Source organism: Fistularia commersonii, chromosome 7 (assembly GCF_037954325.1).
Source record: "Fistularia commersonii isolate RoL2024-O1a breed Wild chromosome 7, RoL_Fcom_v1.0, whole genome shotgun sequence".
Classification (NCBI taxonomy): Eukaryota; Metazoa; Chordata; class Actinopteri; order Syngnathiformes; family Fistulariidae; genus Fistularia; species Fistularia commersonii.
In genome coordinates this window covers 10,056,946-10,083,973 of record NC_141290.1, presented here as the reverse complement: position 1 = coordinate 10,083,973, position 27,028 = coordinate 10,056,946, and the positions used below count along the sequence as shown (strand labels likewise).

The following is a 27,028-nucleotide window of genomic DNA, read 5'->3' as shown; positions in this document are numbered from 1 at the left end:
CAGAAAATAAATATATAAACTCTTGTCAAAATCTTCTGGTCTCGGCAACTGGACTTGAGTTTCTTCACTTGAAGACATTTCACCCCTCATCTGAGAGGCTTCTCCTGTTCTGGTTGTAGAAATGAAAACCCACAAAAATGAACAAAGCACTTGTAACCGGACAAAAGGAAGTTTCCCGAGAGATCAAAATAATCGCAGAATTATGTGAATATGGAGGGGGGTGGGAGGGTTGCATGTAACGACTGGATAAAACAGAGGATGCAGGGGCTGTTAAATGATCTGTGCTCTGTTGCTAGGAGACACCGGGGCTGGATGGCAGAGATAAACGCTGGGATCCACCCCTGGCAAGCTGAGGATGGGGAGAGTTGGAGCGAGGAGGGAGGAAGAGGAAGGGTGGGGAATGTGTGTGTGGGGGTAAATAAGGGAGAGTGGAGATAGGAGGTAGGGGGGGTTGATTCATGTGACACAGGCATCTTCATTCATGACAAATAAGCTATCCCTCCTCAATCCATTTCCCTTTTTTTTTTTTTTTTTTTTAATTCAAACAAAAGTTGTTGTGCTGGCCGCAGGTTCCTTTGTGATTCAGATGTCTGGTTTCCACCAGTTTGGGCTGATAAGCCACTTAATGCAGTCATTTGCCATTTAGGATAATGTGCTGATTAGCGCTCCGGTGGAGAGTCAGACAAGAGGACTGACCCCCCCATCCGCTCTTGAGTGAATCGCAAACGTGTTACCAGAGCTGGTAGCTTAGTGTTCAACTGGAAATGGGTTCGAGGCAGCTAGTATGGCTAATTCAAAAGGTAACAACTAACGTAGCGCACTTAAAGCTAACTAGTTACTCTTTGTCCAATCAGAACAAAATCCTGTCCGTGTAATTCCATTGGGGAATTTATTGATAAATCTCAGCTCACCACTGTAATTAGCTTGATTTGGAGAGACCCCTGAAAGCTGGTAGATGGACAAGTACTTGTTTGACAATCAGGCTAAACCAAGCCACAGATTAGCCTGATTGCAAACCATGTGTGCAATCGATCCAACCGACCTGCAACAAATCAGAATGTGGGCCTGTAGAAAATTGGTAGACATGCAACCCTAGTTTCGTTTGACAGAGCCATGCCAAAAAAATTAGCCGTTGGAAAGGGAGTCCAAGAAGTTGTTGCTCTGGAGGTGCACAGGGCCATCTTACCCTCAGAACCCCAGATTGTATTTTTCTGGTATTACCCGCGTGGTGTTAAAAATTAACAAATACTATGAGTGAGGAAATATTGATGTGTTTCGTGTGGGATCTCCTGAAGCACAATCGTCAGTATATTATTTTTCTTTAGCAGATCAAACCTGATAATGGAGCCCACGACCCTCTTTTCCAGCACACACTTCTGAGCGAATCAAATTATTCCCATCAGCGATACTTCACCGCACTTCCTGCCTTGTTGTGAACATGTCATTATCGTACGATTAGAGCCCAAATCTGCATGTGAAACCTCGTGCAAGTGGGCTCATCAGCGGTGGTAGGAGTTGGTGCCACTGTTAGAGTCACGGCTGCCACCACGGACACACACACACGCACACACACACACACACATTCATGTTGGGGGGGGGGGAAAGGCTCTCTACAATGTTGTCATCTCCGGTCAAATCACACAAAAGACAAGAGAGGGGAACGAGAGCTTCCTCCTTCACGTGATGCGAGTTGTGTGTCGGCGATTAGCCATGAATGGGATGCTGGCATCTGATTGGCCGAGTAAGCCGGGGGAGGGGTGGCGGTGGCGGCAGGGGGGGGGGTCACACAAGGCCACTGATTGCTATTCATCCAATGATTACAGTAATTTATATCTGCAGCAGGCCAACGGGGGCTGCATCTGGCAGGCTGGCAGCTCCAACTCCGTCTGCTGGTAGTGCGGGAGGTGGGGGGGTTGAAATGAGGCAGGGGAACCAAAATCGCAGATCCAACTCAAAAAACGACAGCCATTAGAAAGATATGATTTATGTTCCCTGATCTGGCGTGTGATGGGAGTCCCCCCTGCAACCCTCAAAAAATACTCATTCCTCCCAGCTAGGGATGTATTAGAGTAACTATATCTCATTTCAATGCAAATTGCAGGGTACCTGCTCGGTTCTAGAAAAATTTCCATGACATTGTTGGTGACAGTCAGGCTTTTCATGCTGTGGAGGTGCTGAGAGTTCTGTGAGATCTGCAGCAACCTGTGTGTATACAGAGAAATAAAGGGAACACTAAACACAATGTGACTCCAAGTGTTCCCTTTATTTTTCTGAGCAGTCGATCTATCTATCTATCTATCGATCTATCGATCTATCGATCTATCTATCTGTGTGTGTGTATATGAATGGATATATATTGGTCAGCCTATTCTATTGGTTAGTATGGATTTGTCATAGATGACTGGTTGTAGATGTGGACCAATGCAATAACGCTCCCACTCAGTATCTTGTGTGCAAAACCATCTGATCAGAGTGCGACATGCATATTTCCAGCAAGCTGGAAGAAAAAAAAATTGTTTAGACATTGACAGGTGATTGAGTGAGTTTTGCCGTCAGTGTCAGACTTTAAAATGCTGACATCAAGAGGACATGCACTGTTCTTTTGTTTGCTAGCCTAAATCCAGCATCTTCCAATCTGAGTGATTGGTTTTAAGTTCAACCCTGGCTGAAATTGTCACCCAACGTAATTTTGGTCACAGTACAGATTAGACGATAAGCGGATATGCCAACACGGGGAACATTTTGCTCTAAAAAGTCAAGTCGTTTTAGTCGAATTCAACAGAGTTGTTGGCCTCCAGGATATCCAGAAGTGCACCAGAGCCCTGCTGCTACCAACTGCTATTGGAAAAAGAAAAAAAACACTTTAATTCAGATTCATCCTGATTTGGAACAAACCGTAACAAATCAATTCATGATCAATTACCCCACATGCTGCTTGTTGCTACGTGTCTCATCAGTTGTGTGTCTTTTGTCTCAGACATGCTGAGACCTTGAATATTAGAAGGTGATGAGAAAAATGCTGCAAACGCTTTGCAGGCTGGCCCGTGTTAGCGTCCCTCTGTAGGCATCTAAACATGGCGGCGGCATCAGATCCCAACTTGGATTTCCCGGGATGATGAATACCCCCCTGTCTGATACCATCTCCCCACCTCGCCCGTTTGTCCATATTGGAAAAATAAATCATGCTCCACATTGGATTCACATTTATTGACAAAAAAAAAAAATGGGAAGCTTTCCTTCCTACAGCAAAGCCTGATGTTTTTTTTTTTTTTCCTTTCTTTTTTAGAAACATCGACTTGTGCAAAGAACATAAATATACATTCTGATGTTTGCAGAGAGACGTCTATAAAAGCTGGACATTATTTTGACGACGGTGGTTGTCCCTGCAGCAGATGTCCAAGACTCCCTGGGTAATTATATAGATAACACTGCTTCAGACAAGTCTAATGTCTAACATCTTCACCCCCGAGGAAGCTTCCCCTTTGTCTCGCACACACAAACACATTCAAATATAAACAAACAGTTCATGGGGAGGTAGTATCTATTCACCCAGCCTCTCCCTGCTGTTTTGCGGCGACTCCACACGAGCGTGTCTGCGTGTCATGTGTGTTTTGACAGCGCGTGCCCACGTGCGTGCGGACGCACACTTTTGCCCTCTGGGACGCAGCTTCAGAGGTGACCTAGTTCTCCTGATTGTCAGCAGAAGGGCGACTTCGTCAGCTCTCTTTGTGCCGAGGCACTCAACTGTGCCGCCGAGCCGAGGACAGGCCAATTGGACTTGTGTAATGAAGCTCGGCTCGCACGTACACACACACACATGTGTGCGCACGTGCACGCCTGAGCGCGTACGCCCCCAGCGGTTGATCGTCACGGGTTCCAGGGGCAGCTGAATTTATAACAGCCCTTTATTAGCGTCTCCTTTATCACCCGAAATGTGATTCCTGGGTGTGTCTGAGATGCACACCATTATGGTCCATTATGGGGAGGTGACGGAGATGGAGCAGAGGGTGTTGATGGATGTCGGTGCCGGCCGCCTGTCATTATGCCGTCTATTGAGCAAGGCGCTTTGGCACAAAATGGCGGCAGGGCGACACCGACATGGTGTAGAGAGCGACACGTATGCTATATCCCGTCCAGTTTTTTTTTTTTTCAGTTTCGAAAAAAAAAAAAAAAGAAAAGCAAAAACGCGAGACACATTGATCCGCCGCACGTCGTCCGTGGTGACGATGAGAAACCATATTGCGAATCGTTAATAAAAACAGCAGAGTACGTGGCTACATTTACAAGAACACCGCAAACTCCCACCCCGAGGCTGGGGAGGGGGGACACTTCCAACACGATACTGACCCCACGCTATCCTACGTCTTTTCTAGCCTACAGAATACTCGTCAAACACAGAAGCAACAGCGCTTATCACATTCGTATAAATAACAATCCCAAGGGTCACTCGACACCCCCCTTCCTGCCCCGTCCTCGCTTTTTTTTCAGAAATGAAGACCAGCTTCACTGTGTGTGTCCTTAACAACTCCCTTTAGAGGTGCCTTAACTGTCCTTGAGGTTCAGACACCAAATCCCTTAATGTCAAAAAAAAAAAAAGAAAGGCTCTTTGTGCAGGTCCTGCACAGGTCAGGGGTCCTTGGAAGTTCATGGATTTTTTTTTTATAAGGCCCTGGAGGTTTCAGGGCTTCACAGATAAGGGGGTATCAGTGGATCTGGGTCTTTTTCTTCCCCATCTCTGAATGGCACGGGTGGAGGATGGAGATATCCTCTTGTCTTTTTCTTCTCTCTCTCCGTTGTCCACAGTCAGTAAGGAGAGGGAGAACTCACCTTGAGCAACCTGATCCGATCGGTCAGTTAATTCATTGATGAATCGTTTATCCGTGACTGCGTTAACAAAGCCGCAGACTCGGCGTCCTCCGTCTTTTTTTTTTTTTTGTCAAAAACACACACACTCACACATACACAGCGTTTTCTGTCCACATTCCGAGTGAGCGCCTCCGTCTATAAATAAATGCTAAAATCCCAATTTCTCCAACAAACCAATTACGCAAATGTCATTAAAAAAAAAAAGACATTTTTTGCGACGAACGCCTTCAAGCAACATGGGTGACAGGTGATATATTACATGTGTGTTTATATCGTATATACAGTGTAAAATTTAAATCAGTGTGGACGGAAAAGCATCTGTGTTCTGTGTGTGTGTGACAAGAGCCAGGCTGAATTATGTGGAGCAGAAGCTAGCCTGAGAAGGGGCTGGGGACCCGGGCCGTCCATGGCCAGAGGTGCTCTGCGTCTCCATCTGCTCACTCGTGGTCGGAGATGACTGCCGGAGAGGAAATCGGTAAACCATAACGGCCCGCTCGCTAGCTCGCTCGCTCGCTCTCCCGTCTCCTCGCATGCAGCAGGTTCTCTGTCGGAAGTAATGAGTCACATTGGCAGCTTGGCTCACAGTGATGCGGAGAGAGAAGGGGGGGATGACGATGGAGGATGGGCAAAAGAAAATGGGATGGAGAGACTGGGGAAAGAGGGGAGGGAGGCCAATGTGCGCTTGTCTGATTGCAGACAGTTTTTAGACTTTCCTCCCGGCAAATTCTTCATCTGTTTCTCGTCCTCCATCTGTTGGCCTCTCCCCTGTTGCTCCGAGGATGAAATGGACGCTGAAGTGAGCTCTGTCGGATTTTTTTCTTTTTTATCCTTTTGGGTTTCCTTCGTCCATCCATCCGTCATGTGTCCACCCATTCATCCATCCATCCTTCCGTCGTCCTCAGCGTCACACCCCTCTGCCGGCATTGGGCCTCAGCTTGATGACCCACTCTCCTCCAGAATTGCTGTTATACAAATCTAGAAGGTGTGTGTCGGGATCCAAACAGTGCTCTCCTGCAGAGAAAACACACACACACACACACACACACACACACACACACACACACACACAGAGCTTGATTTGAGGGTTGAATTTTAAATGCTGCAACAAAAAAAAATCACTCACATTATCAACGTATGTATTTATATTTAATTGCCTGCAGTAATCTAATCACTCTTATATACAAAGGGAAAATACTCAATCCAAAGAACCATGAAACCTAGTTGAAAATTTTAACTTGCACAGGTTACATGGGATCAGACTTGCTAATCTACCCCGTTACTGTCATACATGTTGATTTTCTGGAGGGGAGCTCCTCAATTTCGATTCTTCAATATTCAAGAAATGCCAAAACCGTTTTGCAACGACCAAACTCTTGATGTTTTTTTTTTTTTAATTATTTCATTTTATTTTTACTTGTTAGCGCATCACGGTAAGTTTGTTTTTTCAGCTGGCCTGCAAGAGCACAGACGCCCGTGCATGCGTGTGTGTGTGTGTGTGTGTAATAAGCATTTGTCTGCTCTGATAACTGCAGATGCACTCCTCGTGTCTCCCCGCCGCTCATTATGTAAGACCTCCCTCATCAGTTCACTGGGCATAAAGACATGCAAATGTCAAAGCTGCTCTGAAGTCTGAGGCCCCTTACCAATATTTCCTCCCACTTCGTACAGGGCGCAGTCCGAATAGGCCACTGAGCCGTTTCTGGAAAAAGACAGAAAAATCCGAATTACTAGAAGATACAAAAGGCTCTGGTAAAAGTGAAAGGCATCGGGCGGCTGAGGCGAGTGCACCGCCCCCAGGCTCAGTGTGCCGTACCTTCTCATTTTGCCCTTGCCCTTCTCAGGGCTGCGCAGGAACTGCCGATGAAACTGGGCGAGCACGTCGGAGGCTCGTGAGCTTATGTTGAGCTGGATCTCCATGCTGCCGTTTGCCAGATCCCCCACCTGGATCTTCACCGTGCGGCATGGCTGCAGGGCATGGGGACACTTCAGGATATTTGCCAAGACTTGCTACGCCTTCAACTCCTCACTCAAAACAAACCGAAGAAGAAGAGGCGGACACTGAAAACACGGAGAGCAACGCTGCCAAAGCGTTCATGCCCTGCAAGGCAGGACGTAATAAATTATCTTCTTCCTGCACTGCTTTGCTGTGTGAAGAACCCCGTTAGCTTTAAGCTAACTCCGTACTTATTTTGGCCAAAAGGGTGATGTTTCCCTGTTAGCCTTGGAACCCCCCCTGCGGCTTAGCAGGCTAAAAGAGCTTGGACCTCTTCGTCACTCCATGTCTCCCTGCTTCAGTCCATTTTGTCATAAGAAAAACATCTGACCTGCGACTACAATCGTTTTTAAAAATGGTGACTGAATTCCTTATGAATTCCATAAATCATCAAGCACCGATAGTTCCTACGGAACCATAAAAAGGCCCTGCCTTGGATTAGGAGCTAAAATGGTTCGAGGCACTGAGGTCCTCTCTCCTGGTTCCTCCGCTCTCCAAATGCACCAAAAAAAGCACAAAAGGTTTTAGGAACTGCATAAAGTTCCTACAATGAAATAGCGGCTATTGACTTTTATGCGACAAGGATGTCATTGGTTGTGAAACGGTGTCTCATATGTCGATGAATGCCTGCCAGCAAGTCTGTGGCTTCAGTCCGCACCCAGATTGTGCACTTTCTTCTTAATTTTGAAATGTATTTGAATGACCAAAGGGGAGAGGAGCTGACCTCAAAGGTGTTTTTGTCGGGTTTGTCCCGGCTGTCTGTGTGGATCTTCCTCAGTAGGTTCTTGATACGGCGGTCGTAGAACTGGTAGCGGCGACTGCTGTTCTCATTTAGCCTCCGCACCTGGTTCATAATGAAATTGGGGATCTGCGGAGATGAAAAAAAAAAAAAAATCGGCACTTGGAATCTTCGTGATTTTACACAAAGCGTCATTTTTCCGTCACTCCTCCCACCGTCCAGAGCAGGTCCTGGTAGCGGATGAGGAGCCTCATGATGTCGGCGGCCTTTTCCGCCTGGCCCTTCTCGGCGCCCTCCGTCAGCCTGCTGGGGACGGCCTTGTGGAGGAAGAGGTTGGGGGCCATGATGGTCGCCACAGCCCACAGATTCATCCGGTTCCTCTTCTCCCTGGATACCACCTTGCTGAGGAACTCGAGGAGCGCCTGGAGGACACACGTAAAGGTTAATGCGACTCGAGTGCACTTCCCCGAGTTCGTCTGATTTCGCGGGAGCAAAAGGCTTTGCGGGCCGATCCCTTCGAGAGGCCTCCGAGTCTCGGAATAGAAAACTCTAACGGACGCCGGAAAAACACATTTGCGCATCAAGTGTCCAGGTGGGTTTGGCTTGTCGGGGACGAGCAGAACCGCCCGCACAGCTGTGCACGATAACAGGAGTCACGGTTACATAACTGAGCTCAGCAGTAAAACAATACAGCACAAAGCACGGGGCGTCTCAGAGTAGAATGATAGCAAAAAACACCTCTTTTTTGGTTTACTTTCATTTTTTATGGTTAAAAAGGGCAATATTTATTAAAAAGGCCCATCCTATACGGTATAAAGCTATATTAAAGATGGTGTTTTATACCATTTTTAATCACTTTATAGCCTTGACTTTGAAACTTTATGGTTTTATTTGTATTTCTCATTCTCCCCCCTTTTTTTTTACTGTTTATACAATTTCCTACTATTATTTATTACTGTATGTTTTACTTGAAACTCTGGCACAACAATTTCCTTCGGGATAAATAAAGTTATTCTTATTCTTATTCTTATTTAGGTTAAAAGTTGTCAAGCCTGTTTTTAATCAAGCTATATTTTTACAAGGTTGCTAGAAATGTGAAGTGAGATTCTCCGTCAGCTGAAAAGGTTTCGGTAATGCTTTAAAAACACCTGACCCGTGTGTGTGTGCATGTGTGTGTGTACCTTTAGCGTGTTCCTGTTGGGTTCAGGCAGCAGCAGGATTAGCAGGTTCAACATGTGGAGTTTCTGCTTGAGCTCAGTGATGTCTGCAGGAGGGAAGGGACAAAGGTAAGAGCGCACGCAGACATGCACACCCTACATTTCCTCTCTGCTCCACTAAGAATAGTTGGATATCTAAGGATTAATGGCACTGTGACAAGCAGCCATTAGGTTTCATTAAACTTGGTGTGCAGTCGCAGTCATCGTTTATCACTTTTCACCCCCCCCACCACACACACACACACACACAGCTACAGGTCAGCCAGTCATAAAAGAGTACCTATCTGCTTAGATCGGTCCACTTTTATTTAGCCGGAGCTCGTACGGTACGGCCGACTTTTACGCCCCCGTGTCACGGTGGCGCTATCAACTTGTTGATCTTAATGTCGATTTCTCAGCCGGAGCCGGGGGGAGATAAGAGTCAAGCGTCATAAGACCGACTTTGGGTAATTACGAGGTGACACCCTCACCCCCCGCCACTTCCAACGTGGGTGGAAAATTTATTTATAAGTCATGTCGAGGAGGACACGAAGATTGTGACGGGCAGATTAGCTAATGCTTCTAATTTGATTTAAAAAAAAAAAAAAAAAAGATAAAACCTGAAAACAGAACAAGGGGTTTCAAACACAAACGGCTTGAAGCATTTGCTGGTATGTTGCTGACCTCTGACGGCGGCGAAGGTGTTGAGGTACTCGGCGGTGAGCAGGGGCGCGGGAAGCTCCCGGATGAACTTCTTGAGGAGGGCGGCGGCGTCGTTGGGACTCACCTCGTCCCAGCTGACCTGACCCGAATAGAAGTTGGCCTCCAGGTTCTGCTGTAGCAGCTGCGAACAGGGAGAGAGAGCGAATACAGATTTTAGATTTCCACATTTAACCCCGTTATTTCAGTCAAGAGCGGCCGATTGAGTAAAAGTCCGTCGTTGAGATTGATATTCGAGCGCACCGTCCCGTTTTTTGGTTGTTTGGTCAGTGATTCATTGGAGCCTTGCTGCTGACTGTGCTAGCCATGCCCTTGCAGTGATACACACCACGGCCGTTCCCATGGGGATGCAACGCACGTGCATCCGGTGTTCCACAATGCTGCGCAGCATCTGTTAGCTCGAGCGCTTTTGCATTTTTCTGCCTCCGTGCCCCAAACACAATGAGACTGAACCGAAAATGAAAAATCGCCATCATTCAGTCCCTTACCGAGGCGAAATGGTCTGCTGATTTCAGCGTTGAGGAGTCGGTATATTTATGTTTAATTCTTAATCATTGGCTGCGAAAGCTGTTCATTTGGTGCACAGTCATTCCCATTGAGTAATGTTATTTTGTAACAAAAAAAAAAAGAACACCAGATAAAATGCTCATGTCCAAAATCCTAAAATCAATAATAATTACTTGGTAATTATTTTTCATGTTTTTTTTTCCCTGGAAGCTTTTTTTTCTTTTTTTTTTTTTGCGTGGCTCGTTCCAGGGGTGTCGTTCTCCCATTCACCGCTCAATGGCGCCATCTTGCGGCGATTTGATATTAATAAAATGCTTCACCCCGTGTCAGGAATGAATATGTGGATGTAAGAACCCATTGGCTTTTTTGTAAATGTGCAGTTTTCTCCTCCTTGTCCTCCTCCATCGCCCCAACAATAGATTCAACAGAATCAAGGGGGCAAAACAAACACATTTAAAAAAAAAAATCAGGACAGATCACCTTGATCCTGGACTGAGATCCCGGAACCCGCAGGATCCCCTCGGAGTCGACGCCTTTCTTCTCCAGGAACGTCAGCAACTGCGGCGAGAAAGAAGGAAGGGGGAAGAAGGGAAGGAGCAATGAATGAGCCGTGAGAAGATGAGAATCTCTAGATCCCCCCTGCCGGCTGCTCTCGGTAAACGGCGCCACGTGCGGCGTGCAGTCGAGGCCCGTCAAACGCGTAGGACGTCCCTGATTCTTCTCGATGGCGTTCACGGGGTCGGCAGACACACGCTGTGCGACACGCGGTCATTACCAAACACGCGGATGAATGTCGGGGATATTTAAGCTGCGGACGCCTGGATTCGGTGTGGACGATGAAATTTAGCAGTTTAAAGTCTCACCGCCTGCAGGAGGAGGGGAATGGCGGTGGCAGGCTTCACTTTCTGGTCGTTCTCCAGCAACGCAGCCAGCGGCACCCCGAAGAGGGAGCTCTCTGCGAAACAAAACACACGCCGCTTAGTTTTTGCCGACACTCTCAGCGTCACACTCATGTTTAGCCAAACAGTTACAGCGGGGCAAAAAAGTTTTTATTCCCACTTAAAAAGATGATAGAAGCCTGTCATTTTCATCATAAGTATACTTCAACTATGAGAGACAGAATGAGAAAAACAATCCAGAATGTCACATTGTCTGATTTTTTTAAGTATTTATTTGCAAATTATGTTGGAAAATAAGCATTTGATCAAGAGCAAAAGTTCATCTCAATACTTTGTTTGGCAATGAAGGAGGTCAAATGTTTTCTGTGAGTCTTCACAAGGTTTTCACACACTGTCGCTGCTATTTTGGCCCATTCTCCCATGCAGATCTCCTCTAGAGCGGTGATGTTTCGTGGCTGTCGCCGGGCAACACACACTTTCAACTCCCTCCAAAGATTTTCGATGGGGTTGAGATCTGGAATCTGGCTTGGCAACTCCAGGACCTTGAAATGCTTCTTACGGAGCCACTCCTCCGTTGCCCGGGCGGCGTGTTTGGGATAATTGTCATGCTGAAAGACCCAGCCACGTTTTCATCTTCAATCCCCATGCTGATGGAAGGAGGTTTTCACTCAAAATCTCCCGCTACATGGCTCATTCTTTCCTTTACACTGATCAGCCGTCCTGGTCCCTTAGCAGAAAAACAGCCCCAAAGCATGATGTTTCCACCCCCGTGCTTCACAGTAGGTGTGGTGTTATTTGGATGCAACTCATCTTTCTTTGTCCTCCAAACACGACATGTTGAGTTTTTAACCATGGTTTCATCTGACCATTGAACGTTCTCCCAATCCTCTTCTGGATCATCCAAATGCTCTCTAGCAAACTTCAGACAGGGCTGGACATATCGTCAGTCGTGTGTTACTGATGGTAGCCTTTCTTACTTTGGTCCCAGCTCTCTGCAGGTCATTCTCTAGGTCCCCCCGTGTGGTTCTGGGGTTTTTGCTCACCGTTCTTGTGATCATTTTGACCCCACGGGGTGGAATCTTGCATGGAGCCCCAGATCGAGGCAGATTAGCGGTGGTCTTGTATGTCTTCCATTTTCTAATAATTGCTCCCACAGGTGATTTCTTCCCACCATGCTGCTTACCTATTGCAGATTCAGTCTTCCGAGCCTGGTGCAGGTCTAGAATTTTGTTTCTGGTGTCCTTTGACAGCTCTTTGGTCTTGGCCATAGTGGAGTTTGGAGTGTGACTGTTTGAGGTTGTGGACAGGTGTCTTTTATACTAATAACCATTTCAAACTGGTGCCATTAATATAGATAATGGGCGGAGGACAGAAGAGCCTCTTGAAGACGAAGTTACAGATCTGTGACAGCCAGAAATCTTTGTAGGTGACCAAATACTCATTTTACCAAGGAATTAGCCAATGAATTCATTACAAATCTTACAATGTGATTTCCTGGATTCTTTCCCCCCATTCTGTCTCTCATAGTTGAAGTGTACCTATGATGAAAATTTTAGGCCTCTCTCATCTTTTTAAGTGGGAGAACTTGCACAATCAGTGGCTGACTAAATACTTTTTTACCCCACTGTAGGTCACAGACACTCCTGCAGTGTGTGTGTGTATGGTTGACTAATCCATATTCCACACATTACTGCCTGCATCCCTACATGGAAATGCCACAATCACTTATCTACATTAAAATTACGCCATCCTTATATTTTTTAGCGCTTCTGCCCCACAGGAGGTTCATGGGAGACGCTAAACTGTCCAGACGTGTGACTGAGTGAGTGAATAATCGTATGTCTCCATAAGGCGTTTGACTGAGCGAGTGAATGGTTTTATACCATATGACATGTAAATGAGAGGTTGAATATTGTCTTTATATTCGAAAGATAAAGTCAGACTGACGCGGTTGGGTCATGTACAGAGATTAATCGAAAAAGAAAACACAGAGGCCTTGACACTGACAGTAAACACAGTTGGTGCCGCCATACCTGCGATTTTCCTCTTGCCGGTCTTGTGCCGTTTCACCTCCAGCTCCAGCAGGTCGCACAGCGCCGTCATATCAATGAGCGCCAGCTGACGAACCTTCTTCATGTCGGCGTGGGAGAGGTCCTGAATCCGAGTGACCCCCAGGCGGCACTTGGGGCAGATCACCCGCTGGGAACAGAGGTTGCGGAGTTTAGAGTTAAAATGCTGAGCTACATAACATAACAGAGTTGCATAACATGCAACTCTGACAGGCGTCATTATACAAATGATGGTGTTCACCGCTTGCTAGGACAAATGTGGATTGCTGCCTCTTATAGAAGCATTTATCTGCAAGAATCTCGACAGTGGGACTTTACCTTTTGTTCCCCTGTTCCATAGATTGCAAATAACAAAGAGCCAAGGGCTGGAAAGAAACATCTTATGTCACCGAGTATGTGTGTGTGAAATGGCGCTTGAATAACTTAGAAGAATACGCGCCGCCTGCTAAATTCAATTTCACAGGTATTACGTCTCAGATGAGAAAGCTGTACGTGGAACAGGTTCCACTAATGAATCTGAACTTCATGCTCGCGGGTTGCCAGAGGAATAAGTTTAGCTCCCGGTTCTTAGCTTTAGAAATGAATCCAAATAAGACACTTAAACATTTCGACCTGTTTAAGATAAAATCCGACAGCGTGTTCCAATGAATTTAAACGTCCCATTCGTAAGAACTCACTCCAATAAAAATGGAGGTCGCCGTGACACACAAAGTTAACAGGGTCCCGTCGGGACTCTGTTAACCTCCAGCGCTAGACATGTGCCACGCTTACCGGCAGGGTGCCGTCTTCCTTCCTGCACTGGGTGTTGTTGTGCGGCAGCTTGGCCTGCTTGAGGAAGATGACGGCCTGCTCGCAGTAGGCCACATCGGTTATGAAGAACTCCTCCCTGGGAGCGCCACGCTGGCTTTCCGGTGCCACGGCTGATCGGGAGAAGAAAAAACAACAAGGCACGATTAAAAAACAATGACTGAATGGAAAACTACAAAAGTACTCAGAGCTGCGACTTTGTTCAGACCGACGATTTGTACAAATGTGGAGGAACAAAACTGTATCAAGTACACGGAGCAGCTGTAAGTGCTCCCGCTTCAGAGCAAGAAGGGTTCGATTCCGACGGGGGGCCATTATGCGTGGAGTTTGCATGTTCTCGCCAGTTTCCTCCCACAGTGTAAGAACACGCAGGTTCATTGTATACGCGAATGTGTGACTGAGAGAGTGAATGGTTGTGTGTCTCTGTACGACTTGTGAATGATAAGGTGAACGGTTGCATCTCAATGCGCCATTTGAATGAGACAATGAATTGTTTTAAACTTCCATACAATGTGTGAATGAGAGAATGAATGGTCGTCTGCTCCTATGTGATGTGATGAAGGAGTGAACAATTGTATATCTTTTTAAGTCGTGTAAATGAGAGGGTGAATGGTTGTATGCGTCCAAATGACGTGTGGATGAGTGAGAGAATGGTTGGATATCTACATGATGTATGAATGAATGAGTGAGTGAGTGAGTGAAAGTCTGCATGTCTCTATATGACATGAAAAATCTCATGTCTTTATATGAAATGTGAATAACAGGGTGAATGGTTGTAATTATAATTTATCCTTTATTAATCCCTCATGGGAAAATTCGTTCTCTGCGATGAACCCGTCATGGATGAACCATGAGCAGGATAATCGGAGTTGCTGATGAATGAATGAATGAATGAATGGAATAAGTTCCCACGATTTTCCTGCTCTGTTATTGAGGTTTTTGGAACACTTAAAAGTACTGCTATTAGTTTGGAGTGATATATTTCTATTGTTGCTATTATTGCTATTTATATGATTATTATTATTGCCATTTCTATTATTATTCCTTTTATAACTTTGCTTCCTCTGCAGTTTGTGACGGCCCTCTTACCTGACAACGATGTTTTTGCAACAGACGCCATGCTGTTCTGGGCGAGATCCTCACCGTGCTGCGACTCGGGCAGCAGCTTCTGGTAAGAGAAGAGACATACCGATACGTCACACACACACACACCAAACACACACATGTGTACTGCTTTCTTTGAGGGGGATTCAAATGTATCAAAGTCTGGGGAAGAAACAGTTCAGCATTAATCGGAGGGGATGAAAGCTGGTTTGTCCACCGAGCTGATGGACACAAGGAGGTTGATAAAAACACTCGGTGTCACTGTTTCCCTCTCGGGGCCGGGAGGACAAAAACACAACCTTTTCGTGTTTATTCCCGCGGCCCTGCTCTTCTGATCGTGACATGCCGGGGAGAAAACACTGCAAATCCACCGCTGAACCCTATTTATTGATTTTTTTTTAACCATTTCCTGCGTGATGATTCGGACCTGAGTGGTGTGGCGGGATGGCGGCCATCCTGAAAACCGAAAACCTCAGATCTCGAAGAGACAGCACTCGGGATGGAAAACAAAATGAAGGGCTGCTGTTTTTTTTCCCCGACTTTGCAAAGTCACGTGCAGCACCGAATTCATATAATACAGCTAGTGTGTGATTCCCTGAGCGTGACGGCGCTTCAACTCCAATTTCTGTCCCTGATCTAAGGGCGAAGAGCTCGAGTGTTACCTGACTGATGGGGGGGTTGAAGATGTCGCGGACGTCCCGCGGCGCCGGCTTGTTCCTCTTGCGCAGCGACAATGTGTAAGATTCCACCCGCCGCTGCACGGCCTCGGCCTGGGTCCGGGTCAGGGTGGACAGGAGCCCCGCGTTCTCCGCATCCTCCGTGCCGTCGCTGATGAGGTTTGACAGGCCGGCGTCGGCCAGCCACTGCTCCTCCTGTTCACCCTCTGACACACACACACACACACACATTCTTTTCAAACGTGGGTTTTAACAGAATCTTATTCAACCTCCAGTAAAGCCCGAATGCTTTTAAATAGACAATTATTAAGCCAATTTCAATTATTAATTTATGAATATTATAATTATCACTATAATATCATGGTTATAATTATAATTAAAATGTATACTATACTAATGTTATTATATAGTATTAATATTTAATTTTTAAGCCAGACAATTAGCTCTGGTGGCACATATAGTGTTTCTCACAGCTCCCTGGTTTGCTTCTGACAGGGAGGGCCTTTTTTGTGCAAAGTCTCCATATTCTCTCGTGTCTGCACGGGTTCTCCGGGTTCCTCCCACAGTCCAAATACATTCAAGTTGTATGTCTCTATATACGGCCCTGTGATCGATTGGGATAAGCTCCCGTACCCTTGCAACCCAGTATAGATAATGAATCAATGAATAAATTATCTCCCAAGGGTGCCCCTACTAAGAAAGCTGTCTAAACAGAAAGTCACTGCAGCTTAAAAACACCAGATATCGTTCCAGATATCGTGTTAAACTCACTTGCTGTCGATTCCTGGGAAACATCCATTGTCGCCTGCATTGGCAAAATCAGCAACCCCTGGGTTTAAAGTCCTGCGCTTATATCCTCCGAGAAACGCGTGCCTACCGAGACGTTGCGCTTCGAATGCACGAAACAAACAAATCATTTGTGTTTTGGTGGCGTAGCTCGAAAAAACTCATGCCAAAGCTTTCGCTATATTTCAAGAATGTCCTGTGGAATGTAGTAGCTCTGCAAAATCTTCTCTTCCTGTTTTGTTATTTTTTTTTCCAAATCATACCGCTGCATCGTCGTTGTTACAGGAAGCTAATAATCTCTGGACATGTTCCCACTTCCTGTCTGCGGAGGTGATAGCGTCTGCTCTGCACGCTGACACTTTCTCCTTCTGCGAGCCGCTCAGGTCAGCTGATTCGCCAAAATCGATTTTATGTTCTAATGCATTTTATTTGGAGGGGCTCGGGAAGAATATTAAGTCTCTCCAGTCCGTCTCGGAAGAGTGCGGGAAAAGAAAAGAGAGAGAGAATAAAAAACAGGACTGATGTTTGAGTCAAAGCCACGCCAGAGGTCTTGTGATTGCCTCAAGTGGAGTGTGTTGTCATAAAATCTGTGACTCAAGTCATGTGACCACGGCCGGCGGTCATCCGATCATTTTCCAGGCTGCCTCTTTCACCCCAAATTAGAAATTCGAAAAATAAAACCCTCTGTGTTTCTTTTTTAAACCAGCTTTTTCGGTTTTCTATACACCAAACGCTCTCCTCGCTGTTCAAGGAGGCTTCGACCGGTCGGCTAAAACAAACCTCGGATGAGCATAACATCAAAAGAGTGGGCTTAAAGTGTCAAATGGCCACAATAGAAATCAGGCACTTGGCAGCTGTCATTAGTGAGGCGCGGTTTCGGTCGTCGAGTCTTTAAACAGCACCGTCTGCAGCTCGATTGGTTGCGTTGTCATGGCAGTACTACTACAACTACTGCCGCCTGAGACGATGTTGCCATGGCAAAAGGAGCATCCTCTCACCAAGGATCTCAACGGCGGCCGCTCTTGCATTTAGGGTCAAAACTGAAACATCCCACATCCCGCTCTTTGTGAAGGGGTTTACCTTCAGACTGTCTGGAGTCTCTCCTGGTGCAGTGGAGGTCTGAGTCCAGGCCACTCCCCTGTCGGATGGTCTCCACCTCACTCCAGAATGAGTCCAGGCAGAGCTTGTCCGGGTGCTGCTCCTGGTCCTGGGAGGAGAGCGCGAGTGTGCCGTGCGTTTCCTCAGCAGCCGCCTGGTCCCGTGAGTCGGCCCAGGGCTCCACGCTCATCTCGGTGGGGCTGGGGTCTCTGGCGCAGACATACACGCACGTTAGGAAATCACAGGCGCGCATGCAAACGGGCGGAGGCACAAAAGGCGCGGCGCCGTGGCGGGAGGAACGGAGGAGGGTGAGGTAGCGCAGGGAGACGGTAAGACAAAGGGAGAGGGATGGAGGGAGGGACGGAGCAGGGAGAGGCGCCGGACACAAAGGGGGTCGCTATTGTTCTCCGAAGCGTGGCCCGGAGGCGCGAAGCCTTGCAAAATCCACTAGATGTCGCCGCGACAACGAGATATTTGAAACCGCCTCTGTCGACTTCAGCGGATTCCTCAACCGTGACCCACTGACTGAGGGGAAAAAATGGAAGCCTCAAGAAACAAAAATCATGATTGGCCGTCACTGGATTCCCCTTTCCAAACACACAAGCCGCTCTACCAGAACGCGGTGGGATGGGCTCAGCTGGAAGACACGTTTGCAACATTTGCAACCCCCCAACCCCACAGGAAGTGGTCAGCTGACTCACCCTCGCCGGAGTGCTGTGCGGTTACATTCCTCTGCGGCGATGAATCTTCGAGGCGCGGCCAGATGGCACATCTCGCCAACTCTGACGTGATAGTTTCCCTATGGGACGCAAAATACCCGACGCGCTTTCGGCTGCAAGGCCACGAGCTCGGCATTGTTCGTGCCCAGGTTTACGCTCCATTACAAACACTAAAACATCACTCCAAGGTCTAAAAATGTTCCCTCAATCCTCCACCTCTTCTTTCTGTTTCTTTTTTTAATATTTCAAAAAAATGAATATTTTTTTTGGCAACACATCTACTCATTTGTGATTTTTCAACCATGTTTCGCATCACATGCTCTCCCCCCCTGTATGAAACCACGGTGTGAAAGGGAATGTCTTCTATTGGCTACCCCCACAATTAAAAAAACGTTGTAATATAACAAGAAAAAATATTTCATCCAGAAGTCTTATGTAAACTCCTGTGTTTTTGGAATGGGGCCGCACCTCGGCGCATGCCTGCAGACATAATTAGAAATAATTCCTATAATACTGTAATTGAAATTCAAAGAGCTTCAAATCCTCATGGAGGGATGATTTATTGAAGGGCCGTCGCACAGATCTGTTATTATTTCATTTATGGACAGGGGCGGGAAACCGTCTCCATGTGTCTGCGCGGGGTTCCTCTGGGTTTACACCGGAGCTTCATTGGAGAGCCTGATTTTTTCCAGATGTGTGACCGATAGAGTGTTTTGACGTGATTGTATGTCTACATATGGCCCCGTGATTGACTGGCGACCGGTCCTGGGTGAACCTCGGCCCTCGCGCAGTGATAGCTAGTATAGGCTCCAGCAACCCATGACCCAGAATAGATAATGACTGAATGAGTGACTGTTTAGTGACTTATGTATCCTGAGTAATGGCTGAACTAAATCATCGATTTTGTATTCCCATCGTGCAAATCCTTTCTCTGGGTGGATTTTCTTTGAGGAAAGCAAATCATCTAGAATTTCTTTAAGTTAAGGGCACTCTTAGAGCGGGGAGAAAGCACAGATTCTAAAGGAAGAGGCCTTGACTGATTAAATACCTGGACAAAATAGCAATTATAGTTTGAGAAATGTGACTAACAAAACATACCAATCTTTTGGTTGATGTCACTTTTGCTGCATTGTTTTCCGTAGCTATGACCATTTACAATCGTTTCATTGTCTTGCATAATTTCTTTAAATAGAACTTTTAAACAGGAAGATTAGCATTATACATGAATGCGTTTTAGTGGAGCTGGGAAATCCCACACATGGATTTATTTTCAGGCTAAATTTGTCTTGTGTTCCTTACAGCTGTGACGAATCCGGATTACAAACAGGGGTTTAAAAAAATATGACGTATGCAGGAATGCAGCAACCAACTTTTTTTGTGGTTGGGGAGGGCGGAGGTTCGGGGGGGGGGGGGCTTGGAGGTTACCAGCCGAGCCTGAATGTGGCGAAATCAGTGATACTGTCGTTATCTGGCTTACCTCCTTTGCAGAACTTGGTTGACGTTCGTTATTCAGACTTTTTATATGCGCAAGTTCATGACTTCGTATCCAAGTACCACCGAAATATGCCAATATGTACTACCATGTGCTCCCAGCGAATTTTACGCCAATATAAGGTGATCTGTGTTCTTAAGACAATGATCAAGACGCTGTTTCGAACAACAGGACCGAAACCCCATTTTGGGTTTCATTAAGCCAGTTCTTTGATCGAAGCAAAAAGCCAAAAATATTTGGAACTACAAATATGGCAGCCGGGTAACAGAAAAAACAGCAAAGCCCGCTGCAATCACTGTAGAGCCGTTTTCCCACTGTGCCACTGAAATCAGTGTGTAACGTTTTGCGGTGGAGCTCAGCCTCAAAGTTTCATCCCCGTTGTTTACGCTAACGCTACCACCCAGTCAGCTCCATGCGGATTTCGGAGGTGTCAAAGACGGTTTCCCCCGATGTCACCAGACATCCGGACCCCCCTCGCCAATGTGCTCACAACCCGCTGCTGCTTGCCCGGGGATATAAAAAGAAGTGAGAGATGTCTGTGCACAGCTGAATCACAGAAGCGCCAAACTCCTATCTATACCCTAAACCGCAGATGGATATCTGTGCGCCAACTGTCCAGTATTTTCAAACCCATGCTCCATTGGAAGACTAAAATATTTTGCGTAGAAAGCGGAAGGTCCCGCCATGTCAACAACAAACGAGGCTTTCTGAGCATTGATGATATTCCTTGCTCAGACACCAGTATCACACATTTCAGTTGCAACTCCAGCTCCAGCTCCGGAAGTAGATCCTTACCTGGACTTTTTCTTATGCGACGCCATAAAACGCCTGCTTCTTGCCGGGCTCCTCGACGGCCGCAGCCTGAAGCGGCTCAGCCTGGAGCGGGAGAACTGCATGGTGGACGTCAGTCTGGTCACCATTACCTCCTCTCTGCCTCCCATGTCCTCGGGGCTAAACGAATCCGGGAATTACGGTCCGGCACAAAACCTTGCTTTATCCCGTCCTGGTGGTTGGGTGGCATGTGAGCGCGTTGCAAACCTGCCTGCCGCTCCACTCGCTCAGCACATTCACAGGAAGTGATGCAATTAAATCTTCACCAATTCTTAGAAGTATGCAGCCGCCCGGAGAGTCCGGATCGAACTGGAGCACCGACGCCCTTGAGCATCAACGCATCGTTCACACCTGTCCCCTCCCCTCTGAGACACACCCTGCCGGCATGCCTTTCCCGCCCCTCGGCTCGGGCCGGAGCACGACACTGGCTTCCTTCCTTCAAATGGCCTGCTTGAACAATCATAACCCTTAAGTGGTGGTCCTTTTCTTTGTCCCTTGACGCAGAAAAAAAAAAGTGACCTCTCAAGCTAAACCAGAGCCTTCATGACCCCAGACATGTACTCCAGGGGCACATCTAAGATCTTCTTTGGAAGGTCATTCTATTCGATTTTGGGTTGATCAATCAATTTGTCTAGATGAAGGACGTTATCACAACCCGGTATTAATTCAATCAAAGGATTCCAGATAAAGTGGGTCATACTCCTGATACCTGATGCCTGACTGTATATACAGCAGGTAGTTGCAACACGCACAGGTCCTTGGCCGCCAACCTGGCTCGACCGCATACCGAGCCCAAATAAGTCACCGCTGGATGATTGTGCGTGAGGTGTGACAGAAAATGCGGCAAGTGAGAGTTTCTCAGGCGCAACAGGTCTATCAACCCGATCGGTGACTCTTTTTCCTGCTCCTTTGTCATACGTAGAAAAGCTGTTGTATCAGCTAAGGGATATAAAAACCCGAAAGAGATGGGAAGCGACAATGAGGCAAAACAAGGTTGCTCCCCTCGAGCAACCTTCATATGCGGATACGGGCAGTGCTCGCTGCTTGACTAAATATCTCACATAAAAAGGTTCATTTTTTGGCGTTCTCGGGATCAGATCAGTCTCCATCCAGATGTGCTCTTTCTCCAAAAAGAGTCAAAATTGACTTTTTATGACCGTGTCGTTATGATGCACAAGGAGACCTTCTCATCTCAAGCCAGGAAATTTTAACCATAGATCGCCAAAAAGATGCATGCAGAAAGGAAGCAGGGAAGGAGGGCTCACTTTAGCAAAGAGTATCAACAGGAAAGCATGCTCTCTCGACAAAGTGGGGACGAAATGTCAATTTCGCCCACGCTGCACAAGTCAGCACAGTAGGAAGTAATGAAAAGTACCCCCCACCCTGGGATACCCATCGAGGTACACGGTAATCCTATAGAGAAATCGGCTCATGTTAAAAGCAAGGCGGTATCTAATCCCGTGGCTGAATTCCCATGCAAGCCTCTTAGCTCCCAGAGTTTAGCTAGCTCATGCAGTCAGTCTTTTTTTTTTTTTGTTTGTCTTTGCAAACAAAGGGCCTAGGGCCTGAAACAGTTGAAGTTTCATGCTCTTTCCTTTGTTCAAAACGTGTCCCAGAAAACAAAAAAAATAGAACAAGTCAGTAATTTTGAGTCGCAGAGACTCGGAGGCACGGATTCAACTTCAACCCGCATTAAAAGAGATTTCAGTTTAGTTCATTCCTGGACGCAGAAACCCGAGAACCCCGAAAACCCACAGCCCCTTCCTACCTGACTTTTGCTCGCCCCATGACTCGGCCTGAGAGCAGCAACATCAGGGCCACGGAGCCGCTTCTCCCCCACGGCATCCTGCCGGCGTCCCCCCAAAACTGCTGCGAGCAGCAGGAAGCAGCAGCTGCCTGCTCCCGGCAAGCTGTTTCCTTGAAATCTCCCCAGCGCTCAACAGTTGCATCTTTGGAATGGGGACAGTGTCTCGGCTTTCGCGGGCGCGTCACCTCGCCGCATCCTGGAGCAGGAAAGGAGGGCTTCACGGGGACGACACAACGCAGGCTGGTCGAAAGGGTGGAGCGGGCCGGGACGCACGCAGAAAGCTTGGATGGCTGATGAAGAGCAGCAGCTGTACATCTGACCAGCCGGACAGCCGGGCCCCGATGTTTGGAATGACACCCAGGGGGCTGGGTAATGTCCCGCCGGTGGAACATGAGCATAGGAACACATAGGTTGGGGGAAGGTTCACTATTTCGGTCCCTGGTTTACTCAAATCCCGAGCTATTACTGCAAGTCACGATCAAGTTCGCCGCCACTGATAATACAGCGAGAATAATACCTTCCCAAAGGTACATCTGCATTGTAGGCAATACTGACAGGGGATTGGCTTTCAATGTTCAACTTCACTTTTGCAATTATGACTGAAAGCTTGTGCCTGTTTCTTTGTGTAGTGTAGCTTAGCTGAAATGCGACTGGGGGCTTAAATGAAAAAAACACAGCAAAGCCTGGAAAAGGAATTTCTCCGGTAAACAGACATACAAGTATGACCCCATTATGGAATTTGTCTTGTCAAGATGGTACAGTGGGAATAATTCCTTGACAGAGGTACTTCTACATTTTACACAATTCTGGCAGGGGAATGGCTTTCAATGTCTGACTCCTGCACTTAGTTTGCAATTATGACTGAAAGCTTGCGTGCCGTAGCTTAGCTGAAATTCGTCTCGGGGCTTAAATTACGAAACACTGTACTGTCTAAGAAAGGAATTTCTCCTGTCGACAGACATACAAGTATGACTATATGCCGCCAAACCGCCGATAGTATCTTGAAAAGAAAGTACATATAACAGACGTAGCCCAGACTTCACACTGGCTACAAATGCCAACATCCCGCTCTTAGCAAATAGCATCAGGTTGACAATCTGCATGCTGAAGTTGCATTGAGCAAGACACTGAAGCCCCAAGTTTCCCCCCCGATGGTCTGGTTCGCGCCTTGCTGGCAGCCTTACCGCCATCGGTGTGTGTGTGTGTGTGTGTGTGAAAGGTTGAATGTGATCCAGTGTATAGAGCTTTATAAGTGGAGAATTGTTTCTATCTAAATGATTCCCATTTGACTGTATTTAAAGATCCACCCTTACAATTGAAACACGAGTAGTGTCCTAAGATTTTCTCATATCGTAGCGTAATAGCATTGCATGATTAAATCAGTCTATTTGATTTGAAAATATACAAATCGATGTTAAGAACGGGACTGATGTTGCCGTAATATTTCTTGGTCCATCTGTTCCCAGATTGACATGCAGTACCAGCGTGTCCTGTCCACTTCCTGTGCTTTTCCTAGGAAAGTTTAGTTTGTGCACAAAAGGTCAGCTGAGCCTCATGGAGCCGCAGCGGTGACGGTGGGTGCGAGGCGCATTTATGACGTCGTTTACCTACTCGACATTTTCCACCAGATTTTCTAAATTTGCCTCATTAGGAGTGAAAACCGAAGGGGCTTAAGTAGGCGGGGGAGGGATTGGACTTTACCAGCCTGCGAGGTTGGGTAAGTTTTGAATCTCTAAATCATCGGAATGTGAAAGCATCTAAGCCGCCCGGTAAATAACACTATTATGCGAGGAAGTTTTTTTCAGTTCATCCAGCCTTCTCTGAAGCCTCTATGCTCCCGATGAAAAAGCTTGATTCACCTTTTCAGTATTGTGTCTGTTTCTTGGTGCATTCGGACAGGTTAGAAACCAGGCGCAATGGACTTCAGTTCCTACAACCACTTTTAGCTCCTACTCCAAGACAGGCTCTTGTTACGGTTTCATCGGAGCTCATAGCATATACGTGCTCATCAAACTGCGTAGCACCATTTTTTGAAAACTACTCTGGTCACCAGTCAGGTGTTTTCTCGTGACCAGACATCCAGAAGCAGTGAGAAATGGGGCGACAAAGAGGTCCAAGCTCTTCTGGCCTGCTACACCACAGAGGGCTTTTCGGGGGCCTAGATTTTCGCTCAAATATGTGCAGAGTTTGTGAACGGCACCTCAACCCATCTGATAATCCGGGGTTGTTATTTCCCATATTGTGCAGCTTTGAACCACAGGTTCATGATAATGAGATACCGATATTGAATCACTCTGCGCATTGACCGAGGTGATCTTTGGTTCATATGATCTTCAGATTCTCCCCCGAAAAAAATCACTTTACAATTTCAAACTATCTCCTTTGACCTTCCATGGTGCATTCAGGGTCTCTGACGATATCCCCCCCCGCGGTGCGTTATGTATTTGACTGCGACAAGTTTGCACGCTCGATGTGGCCGTTCTTTGGGGCTGAACAGTGTAATTGATCGCCCGATGCCGCTGTCACTTCTGAGAGGCTGCTTGTCTCTAACCAGATTAGCAGAGATTAGGCAGACCCGAGGAATCTCTCCTGGGTTTTTGCCATCCTCAGCGGGCTCTTTCTCCAAAACCTCCCTTCTGATGCATTGTTTCCTTTCCACTTCCGGTCTCCCGAGTGTTCCCACGGCCTCGTTTTGATTCCCCACCCATAAATCTGAGGGCTTCTTTCAGATGGGCCCCGCCGACAGAATAACCTTTATGCTTCACAACAATATTGACTATTTTTCCTCTTTCCTCTTGCTTCTGTCACATCCGCACATCGACCCCGATAAGTCAAACCCCCAACCTTCCCCGGGACCTTTCCTTGCCCCCCCCCCGCTGAGCCCGGCGGGGAGCGGCGAACGTGACGACGAGTCTCCGCGTGACTCTGCGACGGCATGTGACAGCCAGCTCAGCCCCGTGCACTGCTCATCCACCTCCGCAAGCAGGCCAGAGTCGGTGCTGACTGAAGGGGAAGAACGGGAGGAGGAGGGAAAACAAATGATTACAGGGGAGATTTAAGATCGCAAATCAGGAGGGATGCAGGGATGAGTAAACCCCAGCCTGGTGGAATGCCAACACTTGCAGCGAGCGTGCACGTGCACGGTCACCTACATGGGTATCGTGTGCTGCATCAGGAGCACTTTAATCCCCCCCCCCCAATGCTCACCTTTCACCTCATTTAGTCTCTTCTGTCAAATTTTCCTCCCACTCTATTCCGGCATCCCATTGGATTTTTTTTTTATCCTTTAGTCATTTTTCTTTTAGAAGATCTTACTCATGTCTTGACTTAATTTCCAGAATATCTACGTGAGCTGCTGACTCTGTGAGCTAGACTGCTGCCTGAGATCGGACACATCCCGTCCTGTGTTATAGGTGTAATACTGAAAAAATGCACATTATTATTATAATAATTATCATTATTTTCCATATATTATCATTATCATTTTCCATATTATTAAGTCATCAATTATCTTTCCTACTTATCCTGTGCTCAGGGTCGCTGGACCTTATCCCAGCTACCATTGGGTACACCTTCGCGACCAAATTTTCTTCTTCTGCTTTTTCTTATTATTAGTATTACAGAATAGAATATAATAGAATATAATAGAATTTTAGAACTTAAATTGTCCCACAATTGGGAAATTTTAGTTTGCACCGCAGAAAGTGTACAGTGCAGTAGAGGTATAAGGTTATAGATATTATTATTAAGTTAAAAACAAAGAATTGAAAAATATAGAAAAGCAATATTGATAATTAAATTATAGATCAATTATTATTTTTATTAAATGGGTGAGCATTCATGACAATAAAAGAGGAATTAAAAAAAAAAAAAAATGAAAACCAATTTTTCCAAATGCACCTCTTTGTGTCAGAAAAAAAACACCCAAAATGTGCCGAATGTTCCGGAAACAGTCATACGTGTCCCGTGTAAATTCCACCCAGACGGAGCTAAAGATTCGAGGTGATAGGTTTAATTTAGGTGCGTGTTTCCCACAGAAGGATACTCAGGTCAGATAGAAAACCTGTTTGTGCTCAATAAAATACGTAGAGACACGGCAGTTAATTCCTTGGCCGTCATTCAGCAGCCAGGCAGTTCATCACGAGGCACATTATGATGTTATTACCGAGGGATGCCAAAAATCAGGCGCCCAAGTGCCACGTGAGAGCGTGCCCCGCAATTATCTTAGCGTCGCGGCAAATGACGGACATTCCAGCCGCAGCCCGTAACTTCCTATCCGCCGAAGATCACGCCGGGCCTCGGCTCTCGACCCATTTCTGGAACTCTCGGTTTCCTCACGTGAGCGCTGGCGGGCGTACGGAAAGCTGGACACCTGGCCGCGGGAAGCCTAAGTGGATTAGACGAAGACTTTTACCCCTTCAGACCACGAGGTGCAAAACACCTTGGCTGGAAGGTGGTTTTTTATGAGCTAATCTGAAGGAAAAACATCTCACATCCAATCTGCTCGTCCTAATTTTTTGCCAGGCCTGCGTGCAGAGCTTTGCGACGTGCGTAAACTTTTCTACCAGAAAGGGGGTGACTTCCTCTCGCGGTCTGAAAACATACAGGAAATTCATCTGACACCCTCCATCGTCCAGATATGAATGAATATGTCTTTGTATTATGTGGTAAATGAAAATGTGAACATCTCCATTTGACTTGTTAACCCTCATATTAAC

General features: G+C 46.7%; 1 protein-coding gene and 1 long non-coding RNA gene across 3 annotated transcripts; one reads left to right on the top strand and one right to left on the bottom strand.

The window, feature by feature from the left end:
• Nucleotides 1-3,192: 3,192 nt before the first annotated feature.
• Nucleotides 3,193-22,440, bottom strand: arhgap40 (Rho GTPase activating protein 40). Of its 2 annotated transcripts, none has more exons than XM_086149737.1 (15): nucleotides 22,272-22,440; nucleotides 17,444-17,670; nucleotides 15,563-15,783; nucleotides 14,886-14,964; nucleotides 13,761-13,909; nucleotides 12,954-13,119; nucleotides 10,885-10,976; nucleotides 10,502-10,579; nucleotides 9,479-9,638; nucleotides 8,780-8,862; nucleotides 7,814-8,020; nucleotides 7,584-7,727; nucleotides 6,680-6,831; nucleotides 6,510-6,565; nucleotides 3,193-5,877 (listed from the first exon to the last, which is right to left on the bottom strand). In XM_086149737.1, the coding sequence occupies exons 1-15, from the start codon at nucleotides 22,346-22,348 to the stop codon at nucleotides 5,771-5,773; spliced, it is 1,998 nt and encodes a 665-aa protein (XP_086005863.1). In that variant the 5' UTR covers nucleotides 22,349-22,440; the 3' UTR covers nucleotides 3,193-5,770. The 2 variants fall into 2 exon arrangements, with proteins under 2 accessions (XP_086005863.1, XP_086005862.1); XM_086149736.1 differs by lacking the exon at nucleotides 22,272-22,440 and adding an exon at nucleotides 20,468-20,746.
• Nucleotides 8,857-15,562, top strand: LOC147232720 (uncharacterized). Its single transcript, XR_015106389.1, has 3 exons — nucleotides 8,857-8,884; nucleotides 14,867-14,967; nucleotides 15,542-15,562. It is a non-coding gene; the product is annotated as an uncharacterized LOC147232720 (long non-coding RNA).
• Nucleotides 22,441-27,028: the final 4,588 nt, after the last annotated feature.